The 24,292-nt window shown below is 32.5% G+C and overlaps 3 protein-coding genes across 3 annotated transcripts; 1 reads left to right on the forward strand and 2 right to left on the reverse strand.

Moving 5' to 3' along the window:
- Nucleotides 1–84: 84 nt before the first annotated feature.
- LOC117906054 (7-deoxyloganetin glucosyltransferase-like) lies at nt 85–1,825 on the reverse strand. Its single transcript, XM_034818996.1, has 2 exons — nt 1,269–1,825; nt 85–1,162 (listed from the first exon to the last, which is right to left on the reverse strand). The coding sequence occupies exons 1-2, from the start codon at nt 1,771–1,773 to the stop codon at nt 237–239; spliced, it is 1,431 nt and encodes a 476-aa protein (XP_034674887.1). The 5' UTR covers nt 1,774–1,825; the 3' UTR covers nt 85–236.
- Nucleotides 1,826–9,543: 7,718 nt separating this feature from the next.
- Nucleotides 9,544–10,671, reverse strand: LOC117906221 (protein PHOSPHATE-INDUCED 1-like). The gene has a single exon (XM_034819194.1). The coding sequence runs from the start codon at nt 10,567–10,569 to the stop codon at nt 9,619–9,621; it is 951 nt and encodes a 316-aa protein (XP_034675085.1). The 5' UTR covers nt 10,570–10,671; the 3' UTR covers nt 9,544–9,618.
- A 7,929-nt stretch (nt 10,672–18,600) lies between these two features.
- Nucleotides 18,601–19,833, forward strand: LOC117907985 (protein PHOSPHATE-INDUCED 1-like). Its single transcript, XM_034821687.1, has one exon. The coding sequence runs from the start codon at nt 18,696–18,698 to the stop codon at nt 19,653–19,655; it is 960 nt and encodes a 319-aa protein (XP_034677578.1). The 5' UTR covers nt 18,601–18,695; the 3' UTR covers nt 19,656–19,833.
- Nucleotides 19,834–24,292: the final 4,459 nt, after the last annotated feature.

Below are 24,292 nucleotides of genomic sequence, written 5' to 3' on the forward strand. Positions count from 1 at the left end.
TCTTAATAGTTTTTTTTATCCAAAAAATATATACTAACTAAAAGTTTGAAGTACTTTTCGTATGAAGAATACAGCATTACAAAATATCTTCAATATTCAGGTACAGTATAAATATTTTTTTATTTCGTAAACGATACATCAGACTATTGAAAACAACAAATGAAGCATCCAGAGCAAAATAATAGACGAGTCAGAGTTCGCTGAGTTGGGACATTGAAGAAAGGAGTGTCTAGGGTCTAGAGAAGAGCTTGAGTGATCATTTTGTCCAAGTTCGAGAAAGACGACCCATTGGGACCTCTAGTGGCCTCTTCTGCTAGAGTCTTCCACTCCAAGGCCTTCTTCTTCAACTCTTTGCCTTTCGCTCCCTCCATCAACTCCTTCACAAGCCTTTCAATTTCATCTCTCTTAACGTCGCTGTCTATCTCCATGCCTATGCCCCACTCAGTGCAACAGTAGCGGCAGTTGGTTTGCTGCTCTGCAAAAAAGGGCCAACAAATCATAGGCACTCCAGCGCTCACACTTTCAATTGTGGAATTCCACCCGTTGTGAGTTAAGAAGCCGCCAACAGCCGGGTGACTGAGAACTTGCTCTTGAGGACACCAACCTGCTAACAGACCCCTCTCTTTCGTCTCTGCCACGAATTCTGGCGGAAGAATGGCCGCGTCACCGGACACAAGATCTGGCCTAATTATCCATAAGAACGTCTGATTGCTATTCACCAGTCCCCAAGCAAACTCATTGAGTTGCTGCGATGTCATCACTGTGATGCTCCCGAAATTCACGTAAACAACAGAGTTGGGCTCTTTGGAGTCCAGCCACTCCAGACATTCCGGCTCTTCTTTCCACAGATTCGATTCAATCAACTTCAAATCGTTATCTTGGATCTGACTCATGAGTTGGTGCAGGGGACCGATGGTGTAGATTGGGGGAAACATCTGAGAAAGTGCATCCAAAACTTCATGCTCTAGAGCATCAAATGTATTGAAAATGAGGGCAGAAGCCTTGCGAGCTCTTTCAGTCTCCCGCAATGGAAATTCCAGCATAATGTCGTTTGGGTCCGTCGTTCGAATGAAGCTTGGGATATCCCTCAAACGGATACCTTTCATACCCGGTATCCAATCAATAACGGTATCCAGATACCCATTTGTTAGGTAACTCTCATCTGCATTTCATAGAAAGGAGGGGAAAAAATATGAGAATCCGTATTGAACTTAGCTTTGAAGTAAATAATGCAAAGTTGGTCAGTATTTGATTCATTTGAATGATACCTTTGAGTGGAGCCAAACCCTTATCGATAAGATTGCGATATTGCACGTAGCCCATGAAGCCGCAAGCACTAGTTGTCCAGAAAAGAACTTCAGGAACGCCAAGCTCTTGAGCAGCATCAAGAGTGAAGCTCATGGCGCCATCAGAAACTATGCAAGTGACTGGAGGGCCATCGTGGTTGAGGTTGGAAAGAAGGTCTCTAAAGGGAGGCAGGCAGTGTTTTCTGGTGGAGACACAGAGAGCGGGAGTGTCTTGGGTGGCATCAACATTGGAGGGAGGGAGACCATCGGGAATGGTCTTGAATTGGAAGGAGGGGATGCCCTTGAGGGAGTCTGGACCCAGAGATTTGAGCAGGCGGTTATGGTTGTACTCTGTGTTGACAAAGGTAATGTGGAACCCTCTGAAATGAAGGAACTTTGCTAGTTTTAGCATAGGGTTTATGTGGCCCTGTGCTGGGTACGGTATGCAAACTGCATGTGGCTTCTCAGCTGAGGCTAAGGAACCCATTCTCTCTCTCTCTATCTCTCACTTTCACTCTGCTCTCAATTGGTATATGCCCATGACATTGGAAGTAGCTTGGGTTTTATAGCCCCAGGAGAGAGGATCAAACACTTTACTTATATATATATATATATATAGATTAAAGTCAGAAGTCAAATAAATGCTGCAACTAAAGGTCAAATACGACTCTCATCTTGTCTCTCTCCTTTATCTAGGTTAACCCACCTGTCCTCCATACTTCACGGCAGGTGCCTAATGCTTTTCATAGGAGATGTACAACAAATTCAATATTTACACAATTATCAACTTTTTACTTTTAAGCAATCCAAGATTCCCAACGATATATGAATACCTATTTTTGTAATGCAGTAGGATCTTGACAATCAATTACTCTAAAAACTCGTTCCAAGTTGTCGGATGTCCACACCTATATATTATTATTTATAGGTGTGCGAGTGGATGAGAAATCTATTATACATGATGTTAATGGTTAAGTCGGCCCCATTCAAACAAAAGATGAAGTCGGTATATATAATGGAAACAAAGAGGTGCTAATCGCTATGAATTGAAGACAGAATGCATCCACTCCATTGAGATATGTTGACCATAAGATGAAATAAAATATTTAGAGAAGACAGATAAAGGGCGGTGACAAGATTGAGGGGCTTAAAAGACATGTCACTGAGTGATGCTAAGGGCGACCCAAAAAAAGAAATCTTCCCTGTGAGAGATTCCTTGGGCGGTCTGAATTTTTTTGGTGGCTTCCTTTGCCATTCTTTCACGTACCTTATGTTCGCATTCCTGGAAAGACAACTCCCATCTTCATTCTTTCTTTTCATGCAATCATTGTGAAGACCACAAACTTCAGTATTGTACGGCTCTATCTGGGTCTATATTTTCTGGTCATTTTCTTGATCCTTCCGTGAACCATTGGAACGCCATGGAGCTTAACTTCTTGTTTTTATATATATATATAATATAAAAAGGAAAAGTGTGACAAGTACTGACAACCTCTCAAACATGAACATCAAATGCAGGTAAGTTAGGACATAGGACACGAAAGCCACAGGGATATGACATTAGATGAGATATTTCTCAATTTGGAAAGCGGATTATACAATCTTTTCCATAGTTTGAGGCTAAAGATATTTTGAGCTTTAACCCTCGCAATTGTTTTGATCACGTTTAAGAAAATTAATTTGATGTGCTGATCTAATTCAAATTAATCTTCAATATTCTACCAACTTATTTTTTCTTTCTTTCTTTAGAATTTTCCCTAAACCAAACACAACCTTAGCTATTTGTAATTCTACAAACCTAAAAGAGTTGAGAATCTAAGCATGAGTTTTTTTTTTCTCTTTAAGAAATAGAAAATCTAGTGGAATAAGTGGCGATTTTGTACCCTCATATGAAATGGACCTTGTTGGAGTTTGGGATGAAAACATTAGGCCTGTATTCATAACCTACACTTCAATCCATTCCAGGCCCACCTCATCTCATTGGCTAAAGAGGTTACAGGGAACCAAGTGGGGGTGACCTTAGATGGGCCAAGTTCAGCCCAAGGTTGATTTGCCCACTTAAAATCACAAGACCAGGGCCCGATCAACGCAGTTGTAGATTTCACAACAGTGATTATCTGTATGTATTTGATATTATATAATGGAAAATTTTCTAATTTACAAAATGATCATGCGTGATTTTACTAAAAAATTGATTGGAATTTGGTCATGATCTTGGTTCAATGTATCAAGAAGATTTTTCCCCTTTTCAATGATCATGTAGATTGCTGTTTTCAGTCAACAAATACGGATTACTAAAAAACTTTAAAACTAAAAAATATAAAAATAAAATATTAGATTTCACTTCGCTAAATCACACTAATTAAAAATATAAATTCAGGCAATAGTTGGAAATACAATGAGAGTAAATATTTTATTTTTTTATTTTTAAGTTTTTTTTTATTATATTTTATTTTTCAACTATTTTAGTTTTAATTGTTATTTTTATTTTTAAAATTTCTTATTTTATTGTTTATGTCAACTAACAAATTTTTTATTCAATTTATTTTTAAAAAAAATTAGAAGATGAATGGATTTATATATTACATCTATTTGGAATAATTTTTTTTCAAAACCCGAGCTATACATATCTCATTTCAAGATCTGACTATTGAATCTTATAACTAAACCACTGGTACCCTAATACATCAAGTTCATCTTTTAGGATGATAAATCTATTTCAAAGACACTGTTTATTATGTCTCAACCGATAAGTTTTTCTTCTTATTAATTCTATTCTTATTTACGTCTTTTGGGTTAGTAAATTGTTTCTATACGCTTAAATCCAACACATGGATCAAATTGTAAATTAATAGACATGCTTCACATTGTGAGATGTTGTTGCATGCATTACATATATTGTTCAAGTTGTAGGTATTAAAAGTGTCATGTAGATGTGTATAACTTTACCTTATATTGTTGATATATATACAAAATTTATTTCCAAAAAGTTGTTTTATAAACACGTCTTATTTGAATATTAATATCGAAAGAATAGACTTTGATGGAGGTTTGAGTTTGATGAAGGAAAAGAAAAACACTTTCCAAAAATTCTTTTATAAGCACGTGTCATTTGAATATTAATATTCAAAGAATAGACTTTGAAGGACCTTTGGGTTTCATGAAGGAAAAAAATGATGTTGGAGAGAAGACCGCTTCTAATACCATACCAGGTGTACAAAATCTTTCCAAATATACAAATTTGAAAATAAATTTATTTTTATTAATTTAAAATTTTGAGAATACGATCCTTATTTTATCTTCTAATTTTTTTTAATAATTAATATCTAACAATTAATTAAGCTTGGGCTTTGATTTGGGCATATGACACAGGTCTTGATCCTATTTAAACACACAGATGATATGTCATAGTTAGTAAGTGAAGGAATTTAAAGAACTTCAATATGTTAACAAATGAACAAAATTTTAAATTTCATATCTTTTAAAAAAAATTGCTTTATTTAGTTTCTTTTGAATGGACTCTATATGACAATTTTTTTTAGTGGAATATTTATCTTGGATTTTATAGAACAAAATTTAAAATGTTTAATTGATAATATAGGATCGTAGTTGAAACAATAAAATTTATTTATCACTTAAAAGAATTAATTAAATAAATTTAATAGAATAAGAAAAAAAATTGTTAGGAATATTTGAATTTGAAAAACCTTTAAAGATCCAAAATTTTGTGTAACAAGAATTTAAAAGATTTAATTGGCAATTAAGAATCCTAATGGCAAAAGGATTTGAGCAAACAAAATTTATTGGCAATTTTTTTTTTAAAAAAAGCTGATATATTTAATTTAATATTTATAAATTCAAGTATTAATAATATTTGAATTCAAAAACAAAAACAAAAAACAAAAAAACAAAAAAACAAAAAAAACAAAACAAAACAAAACTGGAAGACTTATATTTTGAAGGGATTATGTTGATTGGCTTTCAAACACCACAAAAGTTTTAATTTGAATCTTGCAGATTTTTGTGTAGAGCAAATTAAAATTTTGATTGGTCGTTTAAATTTCAAGTGTCACAAAAAAGTTTTCTTTAATTTATGTAAGTGGCGCCGAATTTATTTTATTTTATTATTTTTTACTATTCGAAAATGAGTGGTGTTAGAAATATGTTTATAAATAAAGTAAAGAATTAAATAGGAGACTTCAATCAATGAAACTACATCTTTTAAAGTTATTTCATAAATCTATTTCTTTATTTTCTTCTTTTTTTCATTATTTTCTTTTCTATTATCAACTGCACAAGAAAACTCTTTGATAACAAGGAGTGGTAAATTATCAGAAAAACTTTTTTCTTGTATAAAAAGTATATGATAAACCTACACTTTTATTTCCTATTTTATTTATATGTAATAAAATTATACTTTAATTTTATGGTAACTTTGATTTCATATTTTATTTATATATGATAAAATTATACTTTGATTTTATATTTCATTTATTTTATTGAAGCGCATAAACTTACGTAGATATCAATTAGAAAATATGTTTTTCTTTCTAGTAAAAAAATTATGAAAAAAAAAATCATAATTAGATATTATGAAAAATAAGTATAATCCTCATAACCGAAAATTATGGGATAAATAACAAAATTACAAGTATATAGTGGAAAGTCATGCATATGACTTTTAATTACTTTTTAATTATATTGTATAATTGGAAGTCAACAACATTGTGTAGGTGGAAGCTATAAAATGAAATAGTTCATAACATGAAGCTATAAAATTAATAGTTCATAACCTAAAACTATGTATAAATTTACACAATTAATTCATAATATGAAGTTATGTACAAATTTGTACAATAAATAGGTCATAACCTGAAATTATATATAAATTTTTTTTTATTCTGAAAAAATAATTTGAAGTTATAAAAAATATTAATTTTTAATTTCTATTTTGTATTCATGCACTTTTATCATATTTATAATTAACAATAAAATATAGCAAAATCTTAGATCATTATATTTTTTGACATTATTTATTTGATAAAATATTATTAAATAATTTTATTAATTTGTTTATATTTTATTTCAATAAATTGAAATATTTTCTCATTAAATTATTGCATTTTCAAAAAATGTCAAGCTTGACAAAGCTTAGGTTTGTTGTCCTTGAAATTTCAAGGCAAAAACTACTTATCATAAGTTTTAGATACTAAAATTCACCTAAATGTAATGAATCTTGGAAATATTACTAAAAAAGGAAATGACACATCCTTGCATAATTGTACCAAAACTTTAATATTCCTTGTCATCACATTAATGAAGGATTAAAAGATGAATACCTTATGGTAAAAAATCCTTTCATCATTTGGAATAATCTAAGTAAACGATATGACCACCAAAAAACTACAATCCTTCCAAAAGCATGTTATGATGGGATGTACTTGAAATTATAAGATTTCAAGTTTGTTAGTGACTACAACTTAGTTTTATTCAAAATTAATTCACAATTAAAATTATGTGGAGAGAAAGTCATTGAAGAAGATATGCTTAAAAAGACATTTACGACTTTTCATGTTGCGAATGTGCTCCTATAGTAGCAATAATGAAAGCGTTGTTTCATTAAACATTCAAAATTGATTTAATGTTCTCTTATGATTGAACAAAATGATGAGCTTTTACTAAAAAACCATCAATCTTGTCCTATTGGATATGTGTCATTGCCTAAAGCTAATGTCCCATATGTCCAAACTTTTTAACATGGACAAGAACGTGGATATGGATAAGGTCGAGGTAGAGAATGTGGTCGTGATTGAGGTCCTAGTAAACACAATCCATCACATTGAGTTATAGGTTTTTTTTTTTGTTTTTTTTTTTCTTTAGAATCAATCATTTTAATTGATGTATCAATGGACCTTTAGGTTATAGTTTGGACAAATGTGTCATTGGCTTCAAGCAATGACATGGTCCTAACAGAACGAAATTAATGGTTTTTTTTTTTGTAAAAGTTCCCTATTTTGTTCAATCATAAGAAGACATGAAATTAATTCTAAATATTTGGTGAAATAACGCTCTCGATATTGTTGCTGCATGAGCACATTTGAGGCATAAAAAGTCGTAAATGTCTTTTCAAGTATATATTTTTTTAGTGACTTTTTCTCCACATAATTTTAATTGTGAGCTAATTTTGAATAAAGTCAAGTTGTAATCATTAACAAACTTGAAATCATATAATTTCAAGTGCATTCGATCATAACATACTTTTTAAAGGATTACACTCTTTTGGTGGTCATATCGTTCATTCAAATTATTCCAAATGATGAAATGATCTTTGATAATAAGGTATTCACCTTTTAATCCTTTATCAATGGGATGACAAATGAATATTAAAGTTTTGACGCAATCCTGCAAGGATGCGTCATTTCCTTTTTTAATAGTATTTCCAAGATTCGTTACATTTAGATGAATTTTAGCATTCTTAACATTTTAATCATTTATCAATAGGATGGTGAAAGAATATTAAAGTTTGGACGCGATCCTATAAGGATGCGTCATTTCCTTTTTTAATAGTATTTCCAAGATTCATTACATCTTGATGAATTTTAGCATTCATAACCCAAGATAAATGGTTTTTGCCCGAAATATTGAGGGCAAAAAATTCAAGCTTTGCCAATTTTGACATTTTCTAAAAACTATATATGCAATAATTTAATTAGAAAATATTTCAATTTATCAAAATAAAATTTAAACAAATTAATAAAATTATTTAACAATATTTCATTAAGTAAATAATGTCTAAAAATATAATGATCTAAAATCTTGCTATATTTTGTTGTCAATTACAAGCTATGTTTATTTTGTCAGAATAAAAAAATGCACAATTTATATATAGCTTCAAATTATGAACTATTCATTATGCAAATTTGCACATAGCTTAAGGTTATAAACTATTCATTTTATAACTTTTAGTCATATAATATTATTTTATATAACTTCCAATTATAAAGTATAATTAAAAGGTAATTATGAATCATATGTATAACTTTTGATTATATAATTGTAATGATGTAATTTACTCCATAACTTTTATTCATGAGGATTATATATATTTTTTATATGTAACTTCTAGTTATGATTTTTTTTTTTCCATAATTTTTTACTAAAAAAAACATATTTTCAAAATAATATCTGCATATGTTTATGCATTTAAATATGATAAACAAAATAGAAAATCAAAGTATAATTTTATCACATATAAATAAAATAGAAAATAAAAGTATAGGTTTGTCACATACCTTTCGTGTGAGAAAAAGGTTTTTCTGGTAGCAAATCCATCACTCCTTGTTATCAAAAAGTTTTTCTAAGGGGAATATAAGTTGCTCGAGTTGATCTTCAATAAATAGTTTAGTATGCATAAAGTAGTTTTTCATGTCAATCTCTCCTTAACTAATCAACCATTGTTTAAGATAGATTGTAGAGAGTTTTATTGAAGTCTCAATAAGACCATTAACCAGTGCATTACATATGGAAGAGTTGTATTATTGTTTGAATTCAAAGTTTTCATATAATTTGTGCATCAAATTGTTATAGACACTATTTTCATTATTAGTAAGAATTTAGTGAGGAACACTACATAGATGCTAGTCCAAAGGAAGTTAATTATTAACTTCCTTTAGAGTCAGTTTTGCCCATTTGAAAAAACAATCTATAGCCACCGATATACAAATGCCTGATCATATGAAATTAATTAAGTCCTCATGCATCAAAGGACCCAATGCTACCCTTAGATGTAATGGCTCTAAGGTAGTATCTCATTCTCTTTATTTATTTAAAAGCGGATTATACCATGTCTAGGCCAAGTATAAGAGTTATTATTGGAGTAGTTTCTTGTAAGGTAAAACAATACGAGACGATGTCTCATTCAGGAGTAATAAATCCAACCTTGATACTGATTTTATTTATTTAATTATTAAATTTTATTTATTTATTTATTTTGAATCTCATATAGATGATATGCGAAAATTAGTGATCGAATGACTACAATCAAATAATTTGTCATACTTGTGCAATAAATTACTTTGTAATAATGTATTAATAATTTAATAAAGCTTTTTAACAATTTTTTAATATAAGATCAGCATAAATGCCAACTGTTGTGACGTTCTGAAACGGGCCGATTATTGGGCCTGTCATAGAGTTACTTTCTCTTTTCAGGTCTTTTGGGTTTGATGATTTGGAGTGGGTATGACATGTAGAACACTAGAGAAAAAAAAAATTACGATTAAGAAGAAATTAGAATGTGCACACATGTACAATCCACTAAAAGTCAACCTTGTCAAACAACAGTTGAGCACTGCGAAGTAGAAGGGTCAAGCACTGCAGGTAAGAGGTATTTCCTGCTGTTTACACCCAGCGCATTATAGCTCGCACCGGTGCTGGAATCCACCAACAGCTCTCCGGCGTATCCCGGATAAGCTCCTTTCCCATAAATTCCGGGGCAAGCTGAAGCCACCTCCAGAGGCGCCTCAGCTGAGCCCTGGAAATAGCCGTTTCCAAAAGGGTTGGTTACAGTTCCGGCCAGAAGAGTCGCTATATTTTCGACCATGCCATCCAACCCCACGTCCCCGTTGGGTGCAATCAGTGGTGTTGTCTGTGGTCCGTAGATGGGTTGGTGGAAGGGCCACGCGCATTGGCCAGGGCACTGAGTCTCCGAGTTCCCAACCCAGATGAAGGCTGACCTCTTTCTAGCGTCCGACCCATGAAACCCGCAGTTGCTCATGCAGAAGCCTTCAACTGCAACGTCTTTTGCTGTGAGAACCAGAGTTAACCCACTGGATTTGGAGCTGACAGCACGAGCCAACTCGGAAATCTGGGATTTCTTGAGGGTTTTGCCCATGGAACAGGACTCATCTGAGATTTGATTGGACAGTTCAATTTGGATCTCCCTTTTGCCAGCCTTTTTCAAGTAGGTTTGGATAGTTTTCCACCACTGCGAGGCTGAGGGTTTTTTAGAGGAGAGATTCTCTGGTTGATCATGTGGGTCGAGGGAGAGAAGAAAGTCTGCAACAATAGATGTCTGAGCCGGTGAGAATTGTCCGTACCAAAGAATTGATACTGGGAGATGTCCTTCAAGCAAAGCGCCATTATGGTATGTGAGAGCCATGGGTGGTGGCTGGTACAATGAAGTTAGCTTTCTTGCGCAGAAACATGGGCTAATGAAGAACAAGTGAAAAATAACAACGACAACAACAAGAGATTGTGTTTTGAGGGAGAGAGAGAAAGCCATTTCAGAGATAAACTAAAGAGTGTTGATGTTCGAATAAAGGACAGGTAATTTAAAATTTTAGAGAGAAAAGGTTTTGGCTTGGGTGGTGTGAGAGAGAGTCAGGGAGTGGTGAGGGTATATGTAGTCGGGAAGGTGCATGCACCGTGCCGATAAACTGCCCTTGTACCTTTCATCACCAGCTTAGCAGATAAAAAAAATTAGAGAGATCACGAGAATTTGGAAAGATAAGGTGAACGGGGAACATCTGGCAAGAATCTCTCTCTGTGCGTAAAGTATTTTTTGTATAGAGATTAGGAGACTCTGCTGACGCTTACATCGATTTCATAGATGGTAATGTGGCATGCAAGGAGGGAAGTACAACCGCGACTCTTAATGGACAAATGGGTGGAGCTATGGGCTGCATGTGTTTGGAGCTGTTTCCTAGGCAGTTTCACATTTCTTCTTCATTAATTATAATCTTTTTTAAAAGAGGATAACTCAGATTAATTCAATTGATTTAAGGGCACCCCAACAATTAAGAGCATGTCTTAGCCAAGAGAGAAATGTCCCATTTGTTCAGACTAAAGTTGTCCACATCAACTTGGCTTTGTCTTCTAACATCTGCCTGAGGACTCAGGACCTCGTTGTTGCTGCACAATAATAAGAGTTTTGCAGTACTGTTGTTGGGGATTATGATTTTGGTGTTTTCAAAACTCATGTGTCCAAATGGAGGTAGCCCAGGTTCATATGTACTGTAGTAATGATCAGAAGTCTATCCTCATCTAACATGCAATGCACTTGCCCATACATCATGGGCATTCCGAAAGTTTAGGTTCGTATTGCAGAAAAAATGATGGCAGGCACTAAGCTTGCCATGCTCTTGTGGGTCCTAATGTTATGTCACATGCCTCTCTTCATTGGGAGTGGGTGGGGTAGCTATAAGTTGGGTATTCTGCAATCAACCTGGGATATATAAACCTATAGCCCATTTCCTATATGCATGTAGTATAGTTGATTACACAGCCTATCCTTTTGGAATAGGCTTTAAACTCACCTAACCAACACGGATGAAATTTCATCAGCAGTACAGTCCCCTTGGCCGGTCCGTCAAAGGGTTCCCCATCAGAGCAGTTGAATTAAAGCATCTCATTAAACATTGTTATGGTCATCATTTGATTTGACCTTTGACCTAAAAGGTTCCTTCCCAAACTTTAGTTGGGGAATAATGATGGAAATTAGATTAAGATTAGGATCAATCGAATTGGGAGTCATAGGTAAAATCTCATGAAAATAAACTGACTTGTTTTAATTATCCGCATTTGCATATCACCAATCTGTTCGATCTACTCAAAAGAAAATTCATTTAATTCTAAATGCATCCGAGGGAATTGAGACAATGACCACACAATGATCACATGTATTTTTACTTTTATAGCAGTCACAAACACGCTCACATGACCCTTTTTCTAGTGTGAAAGCCTGGTACTTGGTCGGCAAGCAGACTCTGGCAAGAAAAGTGGAATCATCCATTTCTTAGAGGGCGTCCAAAATCCAAATAGACCGTGAGGCTTACATTTCCCAAGCACCACTCGTGCAGCTTCAATATTAAACTATTCAAACTTTCATTAATTGGTGAAACCATCCTCGCAAGTATAGAAAATATATGTTGAACCCATCAACTATCAGCAGACAGGCTGGTTGCTCGGATCGAGTTTATTGGAAGCTGGTGGCTTAGGAGATTAGAGGGTGTCTTCTGATGATGCTACGAATTTGATATTGAAAATGTCACGATGATAGCTTTACTTATTCAATGGACGCCAAATTCATTAAGAAAATGATAGTCAATTTGTCGCCCGTCTTCTACACATGATTTATGATCAAACGGCTTAAATTTCATGATCATCGCTCATTAATTACCCTTGAACCTAGCTTTTGAGCACTTTGAAAATGCAGAAATAATGGGAGGATTGACTGTGTGAGTGTATTATTGATCTTCCAGGAAGGTGGGGCATTGACTGTTTTACAAGCATATCCCACAAGGCTTGCTGCCATCTTCTCATACAGGAATGATATTTTGGAAATGGCTTTGAAGTGAAGGCATCTATGTTGAATGGGGGACAGGATATACAGACCATCCATATTCCTCCGGTCTCCTGCTTACCTGCATCAATGACTTGTAACTTCAATAATTGTTTTTTAAATTTCTTTCTTCTACAAACAACTTTTTCCCTTTTTTATATTTGAGAATTTGAAGAATGTTCAAAACTATTACCAAAAATTACAAACTATTATGTTATTTATTCAATAATGTTGCATGCAGGGATGCCACCGGGTATGTTTTTTTGGATGCTTGTCCTTAAAATTTAAATAATAAGTTGGGGACGGATTTATGATTTTTTTGAAAATTGGGATGGATTCGGACAGGTTTAGATATTGTTTGTCCCACCTGCCTGATTATTTTTCAAAATTAATTTTAAATTTTAATTTAATTTTGATTTTCCCTTTTTTTTTAAATGTATAATAATAATAATAATAAAATACCTTGTAATAAAATAAGGTATAAAATTATAATATTTTAATTATTTATAAAATATATTTATTTTAATATAATTTAAAATTTTAAATAAAATAAAATAAAATAATTTTACAAAAAAAGTTAAATAGACCGGGTGGGGCAGAAGAGAGATTTGCATACCTATTTTGTCCATCCCTTCTATTTAATTTTTTTAATTGGACTGAAATAGGAATAATTTTGAATAAGGGGAATGGAGTCGGGATGGGATGGCCGCCCGTTACCATCCCTAGTTGCATACTTGCATGTAAATGAATATAAGGCAATAGCAGCAATTCCCACATTCACCGAATATTTTTCAAATATTGGTTCATCCTCTGCATGTTGGTCAAGTCAGAATCCTTTTCTTCTGTGTATGCCCTGGCGCAGACACTTTAAAATTTTTAAAATCATTCAAGGTCTGTTTGGTAGTTTCCATTTTGGAAAACAAACAGTATTTTTTTTTTATATCTAAACATATATGGCCATAGAAATGAAAACAAACACAATTTTTTCTTTAATTATTTTTCCTTTTGAAAAAACTATATAGTCTATATTTTATAATTGATACTTTCTTGAATCCCATCTCTCCAGAAAATATTTCTTTTGGAAAAATATGAGGATATCGTTAAAAATTTGAATAGTAAGACATTCAAAAATTTTCATTTGAATTATTAAGAATTTCTTATATGGAGAAGAAGACCACCATTTATAATAATTCATGAATTATTGGTTAATTTAGATGCTTATCCAATTAGCACCTCAATTTTTCTCTGAGTTTGCAATAAATTATCACTTTTAGTTGACCAATGTATTAATATGATATTAAATTATCAATTAATTTAAAATTTTAATTTATTAGGTAATTGATTAATAATATAATGGAGAATTTATAGAAGCCAACCCATCAATTTTCACCAGACAAGCTGTTTTGCTTAGGATTATGCAATATCTTCCCATAATAAATTAGAAACTATTTGGATGTTCAGCACTTAATTAGGTTACAAAAATAGCTTAATTTTCATTGCCCGTGGATGAATCGCTTATCAATAATTAGTCTCTGGAGCCTGATTTTCAGTACTTTCAATCAGAGAAATAGCAAGATTGACTCAGTCGAGATATTAGTTGTGTTATCGTCCTTGAATGAAGGGAGGGCATGAACCCTCGACATATCCCACAAGGCCTGCTTCCATCTTCTCATACAAAAATTGATCTGTAAATTGCTTTAAAATGAAGCGGTTAGGTTGAATGGGGGACACGATGTGCAGGCCATTCATATTCTTCTGGTCTCCTCTTCGCCCGCATGCATGACTGGTAACTTCAATTATTGATTTCCATTAACTCTTCTTGCGAATTATATTTTTTCCCATCTCTTCTATTTGAGGCTTTTAAGAGTACCCATAGCTTTAGGAATCAAAATAATTAAAAAACAAACAAACAAACCCATCCTTCCATGTGAATGAACAGCTTCCATATTCTTCCAGCTTCAAATTGAATTTTAGATTCAATTAATTGAAAAACTATGACATGCTTTCATGCCCATCAGACATCCAAGCAAGAATGTAATCTTGCTCTGATCCAAAGGGATGAGAAGATGAGTGCAAATGGACAAGTACAGCTACAAGCTCTCCACATTACAGACAAAAAGAATCCCTTAGGAGGTGGAAGTCAAGAAAATGAGCAAGCAATCTAGGCTTAGATTCACGAGACGCACCACCCGTGCCCCTACAAAACCATATTAAACCAAGGATAAAGCCTGCACCACCACCAGACACGGCGTCGAATTTAAGAAGAGTAATGCAAATGGATGCATTATCAAAACATTTCAACGTTATTAATATATAGAGTTGAGATAAGGTAGTTTTATAATCACATGGATTAATTAGGAGTGAATGCCTCGTGGCCCGTGGGTGCTAGCTTTTGGATAATGTTTTAAGATATTGTTGCCTGGCTCGTGAATTCTAGGTTTTAGTCTTTTAGATAGGGTGACGACTGGCCTCCGCCCTCCGCCCTCCGCCCTCAGCTCACCTTTCTCTTTACTTCGATTTCCACCTAATTTGTTTTTATCAGGCACAAATCCAAAGTCCAACTAAGAAGCTTCCATTCACTGTGTCAAGCTATCCAATATTATCATCATAGATTCATAGCTTCTCTTGTCTATTTCTTGGAAAAATCTTTCACGATTTCATTTATTTTATAAGAAATTTAATGTTAAAAAGTTGTAAAACAGTTTAATAAACCATACTTAATTGCCACAAAAACATCATTCATACGTCATTCATATTCTAATTAAAAAAATTAATTTCTTCACGAAGAATTGAGATTGCAAACACTGTTTTAACAAAAGAATGTGAAAATATATCGAAAACGATGGGATAAATTTTTTTATATTATTCTAATATCAGTACCATATCAAATTAAAAATATAAATTAAAATAGGGTTAAAATTTTAAGTATGAGTAACTTTAAATTTTCAAATATAATTTGAAAATTAAAATTTAACTTAATATATTCATTTGCATATGTCAAAATTAGAACAAAAAATATTTTACAACATGTTTAAAATTCATGTCTAAATTTACAACAAAAAATAAAATAAAATTATCAGGTACTCATAAATTATTTTTCAAATCAATACTCCATTTAAATGAATATAATGAATTTGCTATTTATTAAACTTTCATTTGGGTACATTTTTATATTTTTACTTAATTTATATCTATAAAATGTAGAAACTTTTATAGAAAAAAGTACAATTTTATTTTTTGTTTTAAAAAATTATTTTTTTAAATCCTAAATTTTTAGATAGCAATTTTTTTTTTAATACCGCAGAATTTCAAATACTTTTTTAGAAACCTTTTAGATTGTTTTTTCTAATATTTTATATGTAAGTTACTATTATTTTTTGTTTTTTAAAAATAAAAAACAAAAAAATATATCTAATACATTAAGTGTTCATTTAGATACATTTCCTATATTTTTTTTTAATCATAATAACTTTTACAACAGATTATAATAACTCTATATAAATGATATGCACTTTTCTTACGATTTTTTAAATTTTGAGATAAAATTTTTTTTAGTGGCTGTATTTTCATAAGCAGATTTTTAAGTAAATATCTTGTTATAAAAGTTATCATTTTATATTTCTAAAATAAAAAATTGGCAAATGTACCCAAAATACTCATTTACAAACTCCATCTATATCAACATTTGGAATAACAAAAAATAAATTAATCTGGGTCCTTTGGTTGCGTTTTTATTTTTTTAACTTAAAAATAATTTTTTAAAACAAATTTAAAAAAATATGATTAAATAACCCATGTTTTACTTTTACTTTTAAAAACTGATAAAAACAATTTCTACTTATTTTTTAAAAATTATTTTTTATTTTTATTTTATTTTTAAAAATTGTTTATAAAGAAGAACAATCAAATTTTTTAAAAATAAAACAATTTTTAAATCAAACGATGAAACATGCTTTTATTTACCACAAAATAAAAAAACTTTTATTTTCTTAAACAGTTTTTCATTTAAAAAATTTATCCGTGAATAAATTTTGAAATTGTTAGGAGCAATGGCTTTTAATCATTTTGATGACATGCCCCAAAATCTAAAATTTTTATTAAGCAATTAAAATATCTCTCACTCTGAGAGATATTTGTGTTCAATGAATCAATGGAATGGAGTGCATGAGAAGATATTGAAATGGTGTACATGATGTTTGGTTCAATGTTGGGGATTAGAAATGACAATGAAACGAATTGTCTCGTCCCGTCTCCATCATTCAAGCATAGTAGTTTCATTCCCACCCAAAACGCCATCCTTACCCTGGACTACACATCTTACTTACCCTCCACGCCTTTTACAGCTCACCTCTCTCATAGACAATGATTGGCATCATTATTTGGAAAAGAAAAAGGCAGACAATAATCATCGAGACAAAAATTAAAAATCCAACCTGTAACCCACCAAAAAGTCCCTGAGAAGGTGCAGGGGAAATGCTGGTATGATTTTGTGCACACAGTTGATTGAGGATTGCCATGAAACTTAATGTGTAAGTCAAAATTCTAACCACTACGGAAATAAATCTTAAATGGAAAATGAAAAATGAAAAATATTTGAATAAAAGATATGTTTGGAGAAACAAGTCTATCATAATTCTGCATTGGTAGCATTACTTGGAAAAAAATATAAACCATGGCTTATCTTTTATTAACCTGCATTGCTCAAAGCAGTAGTAACCATTTTTTTTTCTTTATTTAGATTGGTCAATTTTAAATCTTGAAACACGTAGCCCCACACGTGACCAGAAAAATGGCTTGGTACTAGGAAAAGCAATTTGTGCCCAAAACATGGGACTAACAAAATGGGTATGAGACTTTTAGTTTTAGTCACTGGGGAGAGAATTTTGGCAGCAACAAGTTTCTTCTTTCTTAACATTACAGTCTTACAGAGTAAACTTAGGGCCATGCTACCAGGGAGAGGCAAGGGATTTGGCCCCAAAATGTACGATTTTTCTTTGTTAAATCAATACAAACAACTATCTATCCATTAATTTTAATGAGTGAAATCATTTTACTCCAGAAATCAGAAGTTGCAATAGAGTAGTAATAGAAGGCGTTCATAATTTTGGGTTTAAAGTGGGAAGTTAATTAAAATTTGGGCAAAACGTGCTTACTGGGGGTAGTGGGCAATAAAGAAGTGAATAGAGGTGGTAGGGGGGCTGTCATCCAGCTGGACTCTCAAATGCAAAAATGGGGATTCGTTTATCCCAACTCACAAGTCACAAGTCACGAGTAGTATGTGAATTGGCAATGGCAGCTAATAATACTCATGAGAAATGGCAGAGCGCGTCATCTCTCCTTCTCGCCTCGGATGCTCACTGTCACACTGTTTCCCCACTCTTTTATCAACCTCAAGGTCCCAATGCTGACTGCCAGTTGGATCGTCCGCGCTTCCCGATATTATTTCTATATTGAGCCCCAAGCCCCTTCCAGCCTGTCGCCTTCCCTACCTTCTCCAACGTCTCTCTCTGCCTTTTTTGCTTTTCCCATTCAATGCCCTTCACTCTTCTCCACCGCTACGGCTCCACAGTACTCATTCTGAGGCCTACTTTGGTCAAATCAAAAGTCCTCTCAAACTGTATCCAAGCTGTATTTAGGTTTTGTCCTGTAGCTATAAAAATTGAAAAGGAAAGGAGAAACTGACTTTAACAGGGGCACTCCTCTGGAAACTTTTAAAAAAAGTGCCGGCTGGCATTGCCCTTTGTGTTCTTAATGCATACAAAAGTGCAAATGGCTTTGTGATTTTTCTGACTGGAGCGTGTTATTTGGGGCCTCAGGTTTTTTATAGAACCGCGTTGGAGAGTACCGTTGCCTCTCTCAAACTTCAACTGCCCCTTGCATCTTTCTGAGCAGGTTCGAACGAGGCCCCACCGCACAGCCCACTCCTTCGATTTAAAATTGTGACACCAGATGGCCTATATATAGAGACTCTCACCCCTCTTGTTCCACACAGACTCAAAACCACATCAGCAGCCTTTCTCCTGCTTCTTTTTCTTTGCCAACAACATCTCTCTATCTCCGTTCTAAATATGGTTTCTTTTATCTCTCCACGCCATTTTCTGCCATTCCTCTTTGTGATTTCTCTGTTCCATGTGGGCTATGCTGCGAGGAAGCTCAATGAGCTGGTACAACAGCAGCCTCTGCTCTTGGAATACCATAATGGCCCTCTCCTCTCTGGAAAAATCTCTATAAACCTAATCTGGTACGGCAAATTCAAGCCTTCCCAGCGGGCTATCGTTTCTGATTTCATTACCTCCCTTTCTTCTTCTCCCCCTTCTCAGGACCAGCCTTCTGTTGCCACCTGGTGGAAAACCACAGAGAAGTACTACCACCTCACCTCCAAGAACCCATCTTCACTCAAGCTCTCCTTGGGCGAACAAATACTCGATGAGACCTACTCGCTCGGGAAATCACTCACGGGGAAGCAAATCGTTCAGTTGGCTTCCAAGGGTGAACAGATGAACGCCATTAACGTGGTTTTGACCTCCTCTGATGTGGCCGTGGAAGGGTTCTGCTCCAGCCGCTGCGGGACTCATGGATCTTCTTCGAGTTCCAAGAATGTTCAAGTCAAGGGCAAGAACTACAAGTTTGCATACGTCTGGGTTGGGAACTCTGAGACTCAGTGCCCTGGCCAATGCGCCTGGCCCTTCCACCAGCCCATCTACGGACCCCAGAGCCCACCGCTAGTCGCACCGAACAACGATGTGGGTCTGGATGGCATAGTCATAAACTTGGCTAGCCTCTTGGCTGGAACTGCAACCAACCCTTTTGGAAATGGCTACTTCCAGGGTCCGGCGGAGGCGCCCCTAGAAGCTGCATCGGCTTGCCCTGGGGTTTACGGGAAGGGGGCATACCCTGGGTATGCTGGGGATTTGTTGGTGGATTCAGTGACCGGTGCTAGCTACAATGCCCATGGTGCCAACGGGAGGAAGTACTTGCTTCCTGCCTTGTATGATCCTTCTACATCCTCGTGTTCTACTCTGGTCTGAAGCAGATTAGTGTCTTGACGACAGAAACTTCGTAGAATTTACAGGCCTTAGAGAAATCCAGAGAGATACTGTTATTCATTCATTTATTTGTTCTTCCCGTGGTAGTTTCAATAATATCAAAGCAAATTGATTTGGTTTGCTTTTTTCACTTGAATGCATCTTTCCAAATTACAATGTCTCGACATGAATGAATGAGGTGATTTGTAGTGTTGAAGATATGCCCAGTGAAATGGGTTCTACTCATTGAGAATTACTTTAATTACTCCTATGTCCTTCCTTCTTTGTGGTTGTACCTGTGCCAACGCTTAAAGCCGTGTGCAGTATGTATTAAGGCGTGGCATATGGAATTTTATCACTTAACAGGGTATTGGATCACAAGCACCCCCAACACAATCACGGGATTGAGGCCAAACAGACATAATATCATCCTCCCACGTAGAAATTGTTGAATTTGATCCTCAAACAATTTTAAACGGATTTACATAATTAAGAAAAATTTATACATAATTAAAAAACGTTTAGTCACGTCTAAAATTTCCCATTGGATAGAATTATTATTTTATCAAGAGCTTTCATACAATACCAATGCCATTTAATGTGCCGATAATAATAACATTATCTTAGCAATGTATAATAACATTTGGCACTTTCATCTTTACGTTTGCCTTAATGAGTAATTACCAATTAAAAATATTGCTAAGAAGCTCTAAACGGCATTTTGCATTGGAGATGCCCTAAAACATATGTTTAATCACACATTTCTAAGTCTCTTAACTCTGAATCTACTTCATTAAAAATCAGGAATTGTGGGGTTACCATTAATACTGAAAAATGAGACACACTTCCCAATTATCTTTACTATTATAACCTCGGATTCTCCGCCGGCTTGGCTGAATCTAAGTAGTGGGTGTGAGGGTTTATAAGTGGATATACTCAAGGCAACTAAACCTTTTTTTTTTTTATGAAGTGAGATCTTATACTTTGAAAAGCATTGGAAGATCAACTAAATCTATTTTTCTACATAAGAAGTGAGATCTTATATATATAATCTTGTTTTGTATAAGTGGATAATTTTTTTTCCTAAGAAAATCTTACTTTAAGTATTTTATGGAATCTAAAAATTTAAATTTTTATTTTTATTTAAAATCTAAATGTTAAATAAAACTTCAATATTAATTTTATAATTTTATACAAATTTACGATTTCTTATTTTAGTGAGGGAATTTTCTTTTCATATTATATAAATATAAATTTCTCTTCATTATTTAGAAGCCGTTAATGTTCTTTTGACTCAAACATCCGATTGAAATTGCACCATGAATATGTTTGTAATATCTCATATTGATCGGGGAAAATAGAAGATATTTTTTTGATGCAAACCTCCAGAACCCGCTTAAAGAACGAAGAATCGAAACCATTTAATGTACGCGTCCGGACAGATAGTAATGGAGCAGAGCCATTTCCATTTCTCTTTCTTCAGGTATGCACTAACCAGGAAGCACCCAACTTTCTCCCTTCCTATTTTCCTTGTTGGAGTCAGCTGTCTTCAGTGTCCGTATCTAGTTTTTGTTCCGCTATCACACTCCATCTAGTTATGTGCCATAATTCCCTTTGTCATATTCTGACGGAAAAACCAATTAAATCCTTAATTATCAAGCTAAAACATTTGTTCTTTGAAACTACAAATTTAGGCTCTCATATTAAAATTTTACTTTTAAAATAAAAAAAATAGAAACTATATCTATTAATGTTTATTACTTATTTTTAAGAGTTTTGGGTCAAAATGATCCTTTTAAAAAAAAATTGTAACATCTAACCACTCTTTGAAACTTATGTTCAAATTGGCTCTTTGGTGCCACGTAGATGTCATCTTATTAAAAAATATTTTTTTTTCCGTCATTTTAGTTAAAGCCACAGTTGGTTGCCACGTAGATGTCATCTTCATTAAAAAATATTTTTTTTCGTCATTTTATTTAAAGGCGTAGTTGCTAACTACGGCTTCATTTTTGAACTAAAGTCGCAGTTGTACTGTTTTCATTTTGAACTAAGTCGCTGCCTACGTTCATTTTTGAACTAAAGCCGCAGTTGACAATTGCGGTTTCATTTTTAAACTAAAGTCATAGTTGGCAATTGCAACTTTATTTTTGAACTAAAGCTGCAGTTGCCATAAGGGTCTCCAAAAAGCCCGCGGCCTACGGCCCGGCCCGAGCCCATTTCTGGATGGGTCGGGCCATGGGCCCCAATTTAGGCCCGCCCAACGGGCTGGCCCGCCACTTAAAATATATATATATATATAAATATAAAAAAAAAAAAAATAAAATATATATATATATAAATATTAAGAAATAGAAAAGCTACATTAATAAAAATATTAATTGCTAACTATTTTATTCATTGAATGTATACATTACATTTGAAAATGTGGGAAAAGTTTACATCACTACAAAATAAATACATCTCAACTAAGTTGGCACCTACTTATTTGTCAATCATTTGTACTTTCAACCACAAAAATAAAAATAAAAATATGACATACATTTAGTAAAATATTTTAATCATTATCTCTTGGCGATGATGGCGAACTATCGCAAATCCATGAAGATCTTGATGATTTTAGTTTTTCCATATCAACAAACATATTTTCTTCTTGAATAGAATCAAATATCCTTTTATCTGCTATTGCCCAGTTTTTCACACATATATTTGCTTTAATAGAATCCGGCGCTAAGCTGCATCGTTTATCACTAACTATTATTCCACCTGCACTAAAAGCAGCTTTTGATGCAACTGTACTCACAAGATATTTGTGTTGTTGTGATTTCCACCATATTAAAATATCAAAATCTTCATCATCTTCAAATGAAATTAAATCAATATTAAGATATCTATCTAAATCAGTTGTGTTGTTTGAATAACTATTTGTTGCTTTCTTTCGACTTTTTAACATTTCTAGAGCTCCTTTATAAAAAGATGAATAACTTGTAGATGTAGGTGGTAATTTAATAGAACTAATATCATCACCATATTTTTCTTTATAATAGTTATATAAATTATATAATAATGAATTTACTTCATTCTTAATTTCTTCAATTTTTATTTGGTCATTAAAATAAATAATTGTTAACCATTCATCCAGAGCTTTAAATTTCAATCTAGGGTCCACAATTAAACCAAGATAAAAAATTAAAGGTATTTCTCCCCAATATTTTCTAAATTTTTCTATCATTACAAATATTGCATCACTAAATATATCCAAATTTAAATATTTTTGAAGTACAATAAAAATATTAGTTATTTGCATGACAACTCGGTTTGAAGATGGATAATATACACCACAAATTTTTTTGTTGAAGTATCAAATACTTCAAAAAGATCTGCAATATGTCAATCATAATCATTTAATATATCAATATCTGCTTCACAATCATTACTAATTAAATGTATTTCATACCGTTCTACTACTTTTCTATATTTTATAATAGTTTGTAAAACTTTATAATTTATAATATTTTATCATGAATGCCAAAATTTATAATTTCATCATTTATTAAAGATGCTATATTTTTACCATTATGTGGAGAATTTATTATTTTAAATGAAATAATTCTTTTATTTAATTTTCATTCATTATCAATATAATGACAGTTATACATAAAAAACCACTGTGAGTTAAAGATGTCAAAAAATTATACAACATTTCTAATATATATATATAACTTATGCAAAATAGTTACATAAAAGAGGGTCAACTCAGTTGGTGACTAGCTCTCCTTGAATGCTTATGGATCCATAAGGGAAGGGGATCCCCTTTCCTTCAAAACTCAAAAGTATTTTAATTTTTACCCAAAGCCCGCCCAACTTGAGGGCCCACGAGCTGGGCCACGGGCCTTAGATTTACCAAGGGCCCGGCTCGTTGGAGACCCTTAAGTTGCCAACTGAGGTTTTAGTTAATTTTTTTAAAAATTTAAAATTTAATTAAAATTTATTAAATTACAAATTTATGATTGACATTTTAAAATATACTTAAATAAAAATTATTTATATTTAAATTTAAAAATCTAATATTATTTCAACAAACATAAATTGATAAATAGAAAATATTATAAATGAATATTTTATTTATTAATAAATTAATAATCTTAAAATAATAAACTTATATAATATATAAATAATATATAAAATTGTATAATTTATTAATTTAAGATATTTAATTTATTATTTTTTAAGATATTAATTTATTTGTATTATGATAAATTTATTTTTATCGAACTAATAGTATACTTTTAAGCTACAATTGATAACTTATTTATATACTTAAAAAATAGTAAATGATGTTCTTATAAATAATTTAAGTTTAAATATAAATAATTTATTATTTAAGTATATTTTTTAAATTTCAATTATAAATTATAATTTAATAGTTTTTAATTAAATTTGAGAGTAAAAAAAAAATTTATAATTGAAATCTGAGTTATCAATTGCAGCTTAAAAGTATAATATTATTTCGATAAAGATAAATTTTTCATAATATAAATAAATTAATATCTTAAAAAATAATAAATTAAATATCTTAAATTAATAAATTATATAATTTTATATATTATTTATATATTATATAAGTTTATTATTTTAATTTA

This window comes from Vitis riparia, chromosome 18 (assembly GCF_004353265.1).
Source record: "Vitis riparia cultivar Riparia Gloire de Montpellier isolate 1030 chromosome 18, EGFV_Vit.rip_1.0, whole genome shotgun sequence".
NCBI classification, from domain to species: domain Eukaryota; kingdom Viridiplantae; phylum Streptophyta; class Magnoliopsida; order Vitales; family Vitaceae; genus Vitis; species Vitis riparia.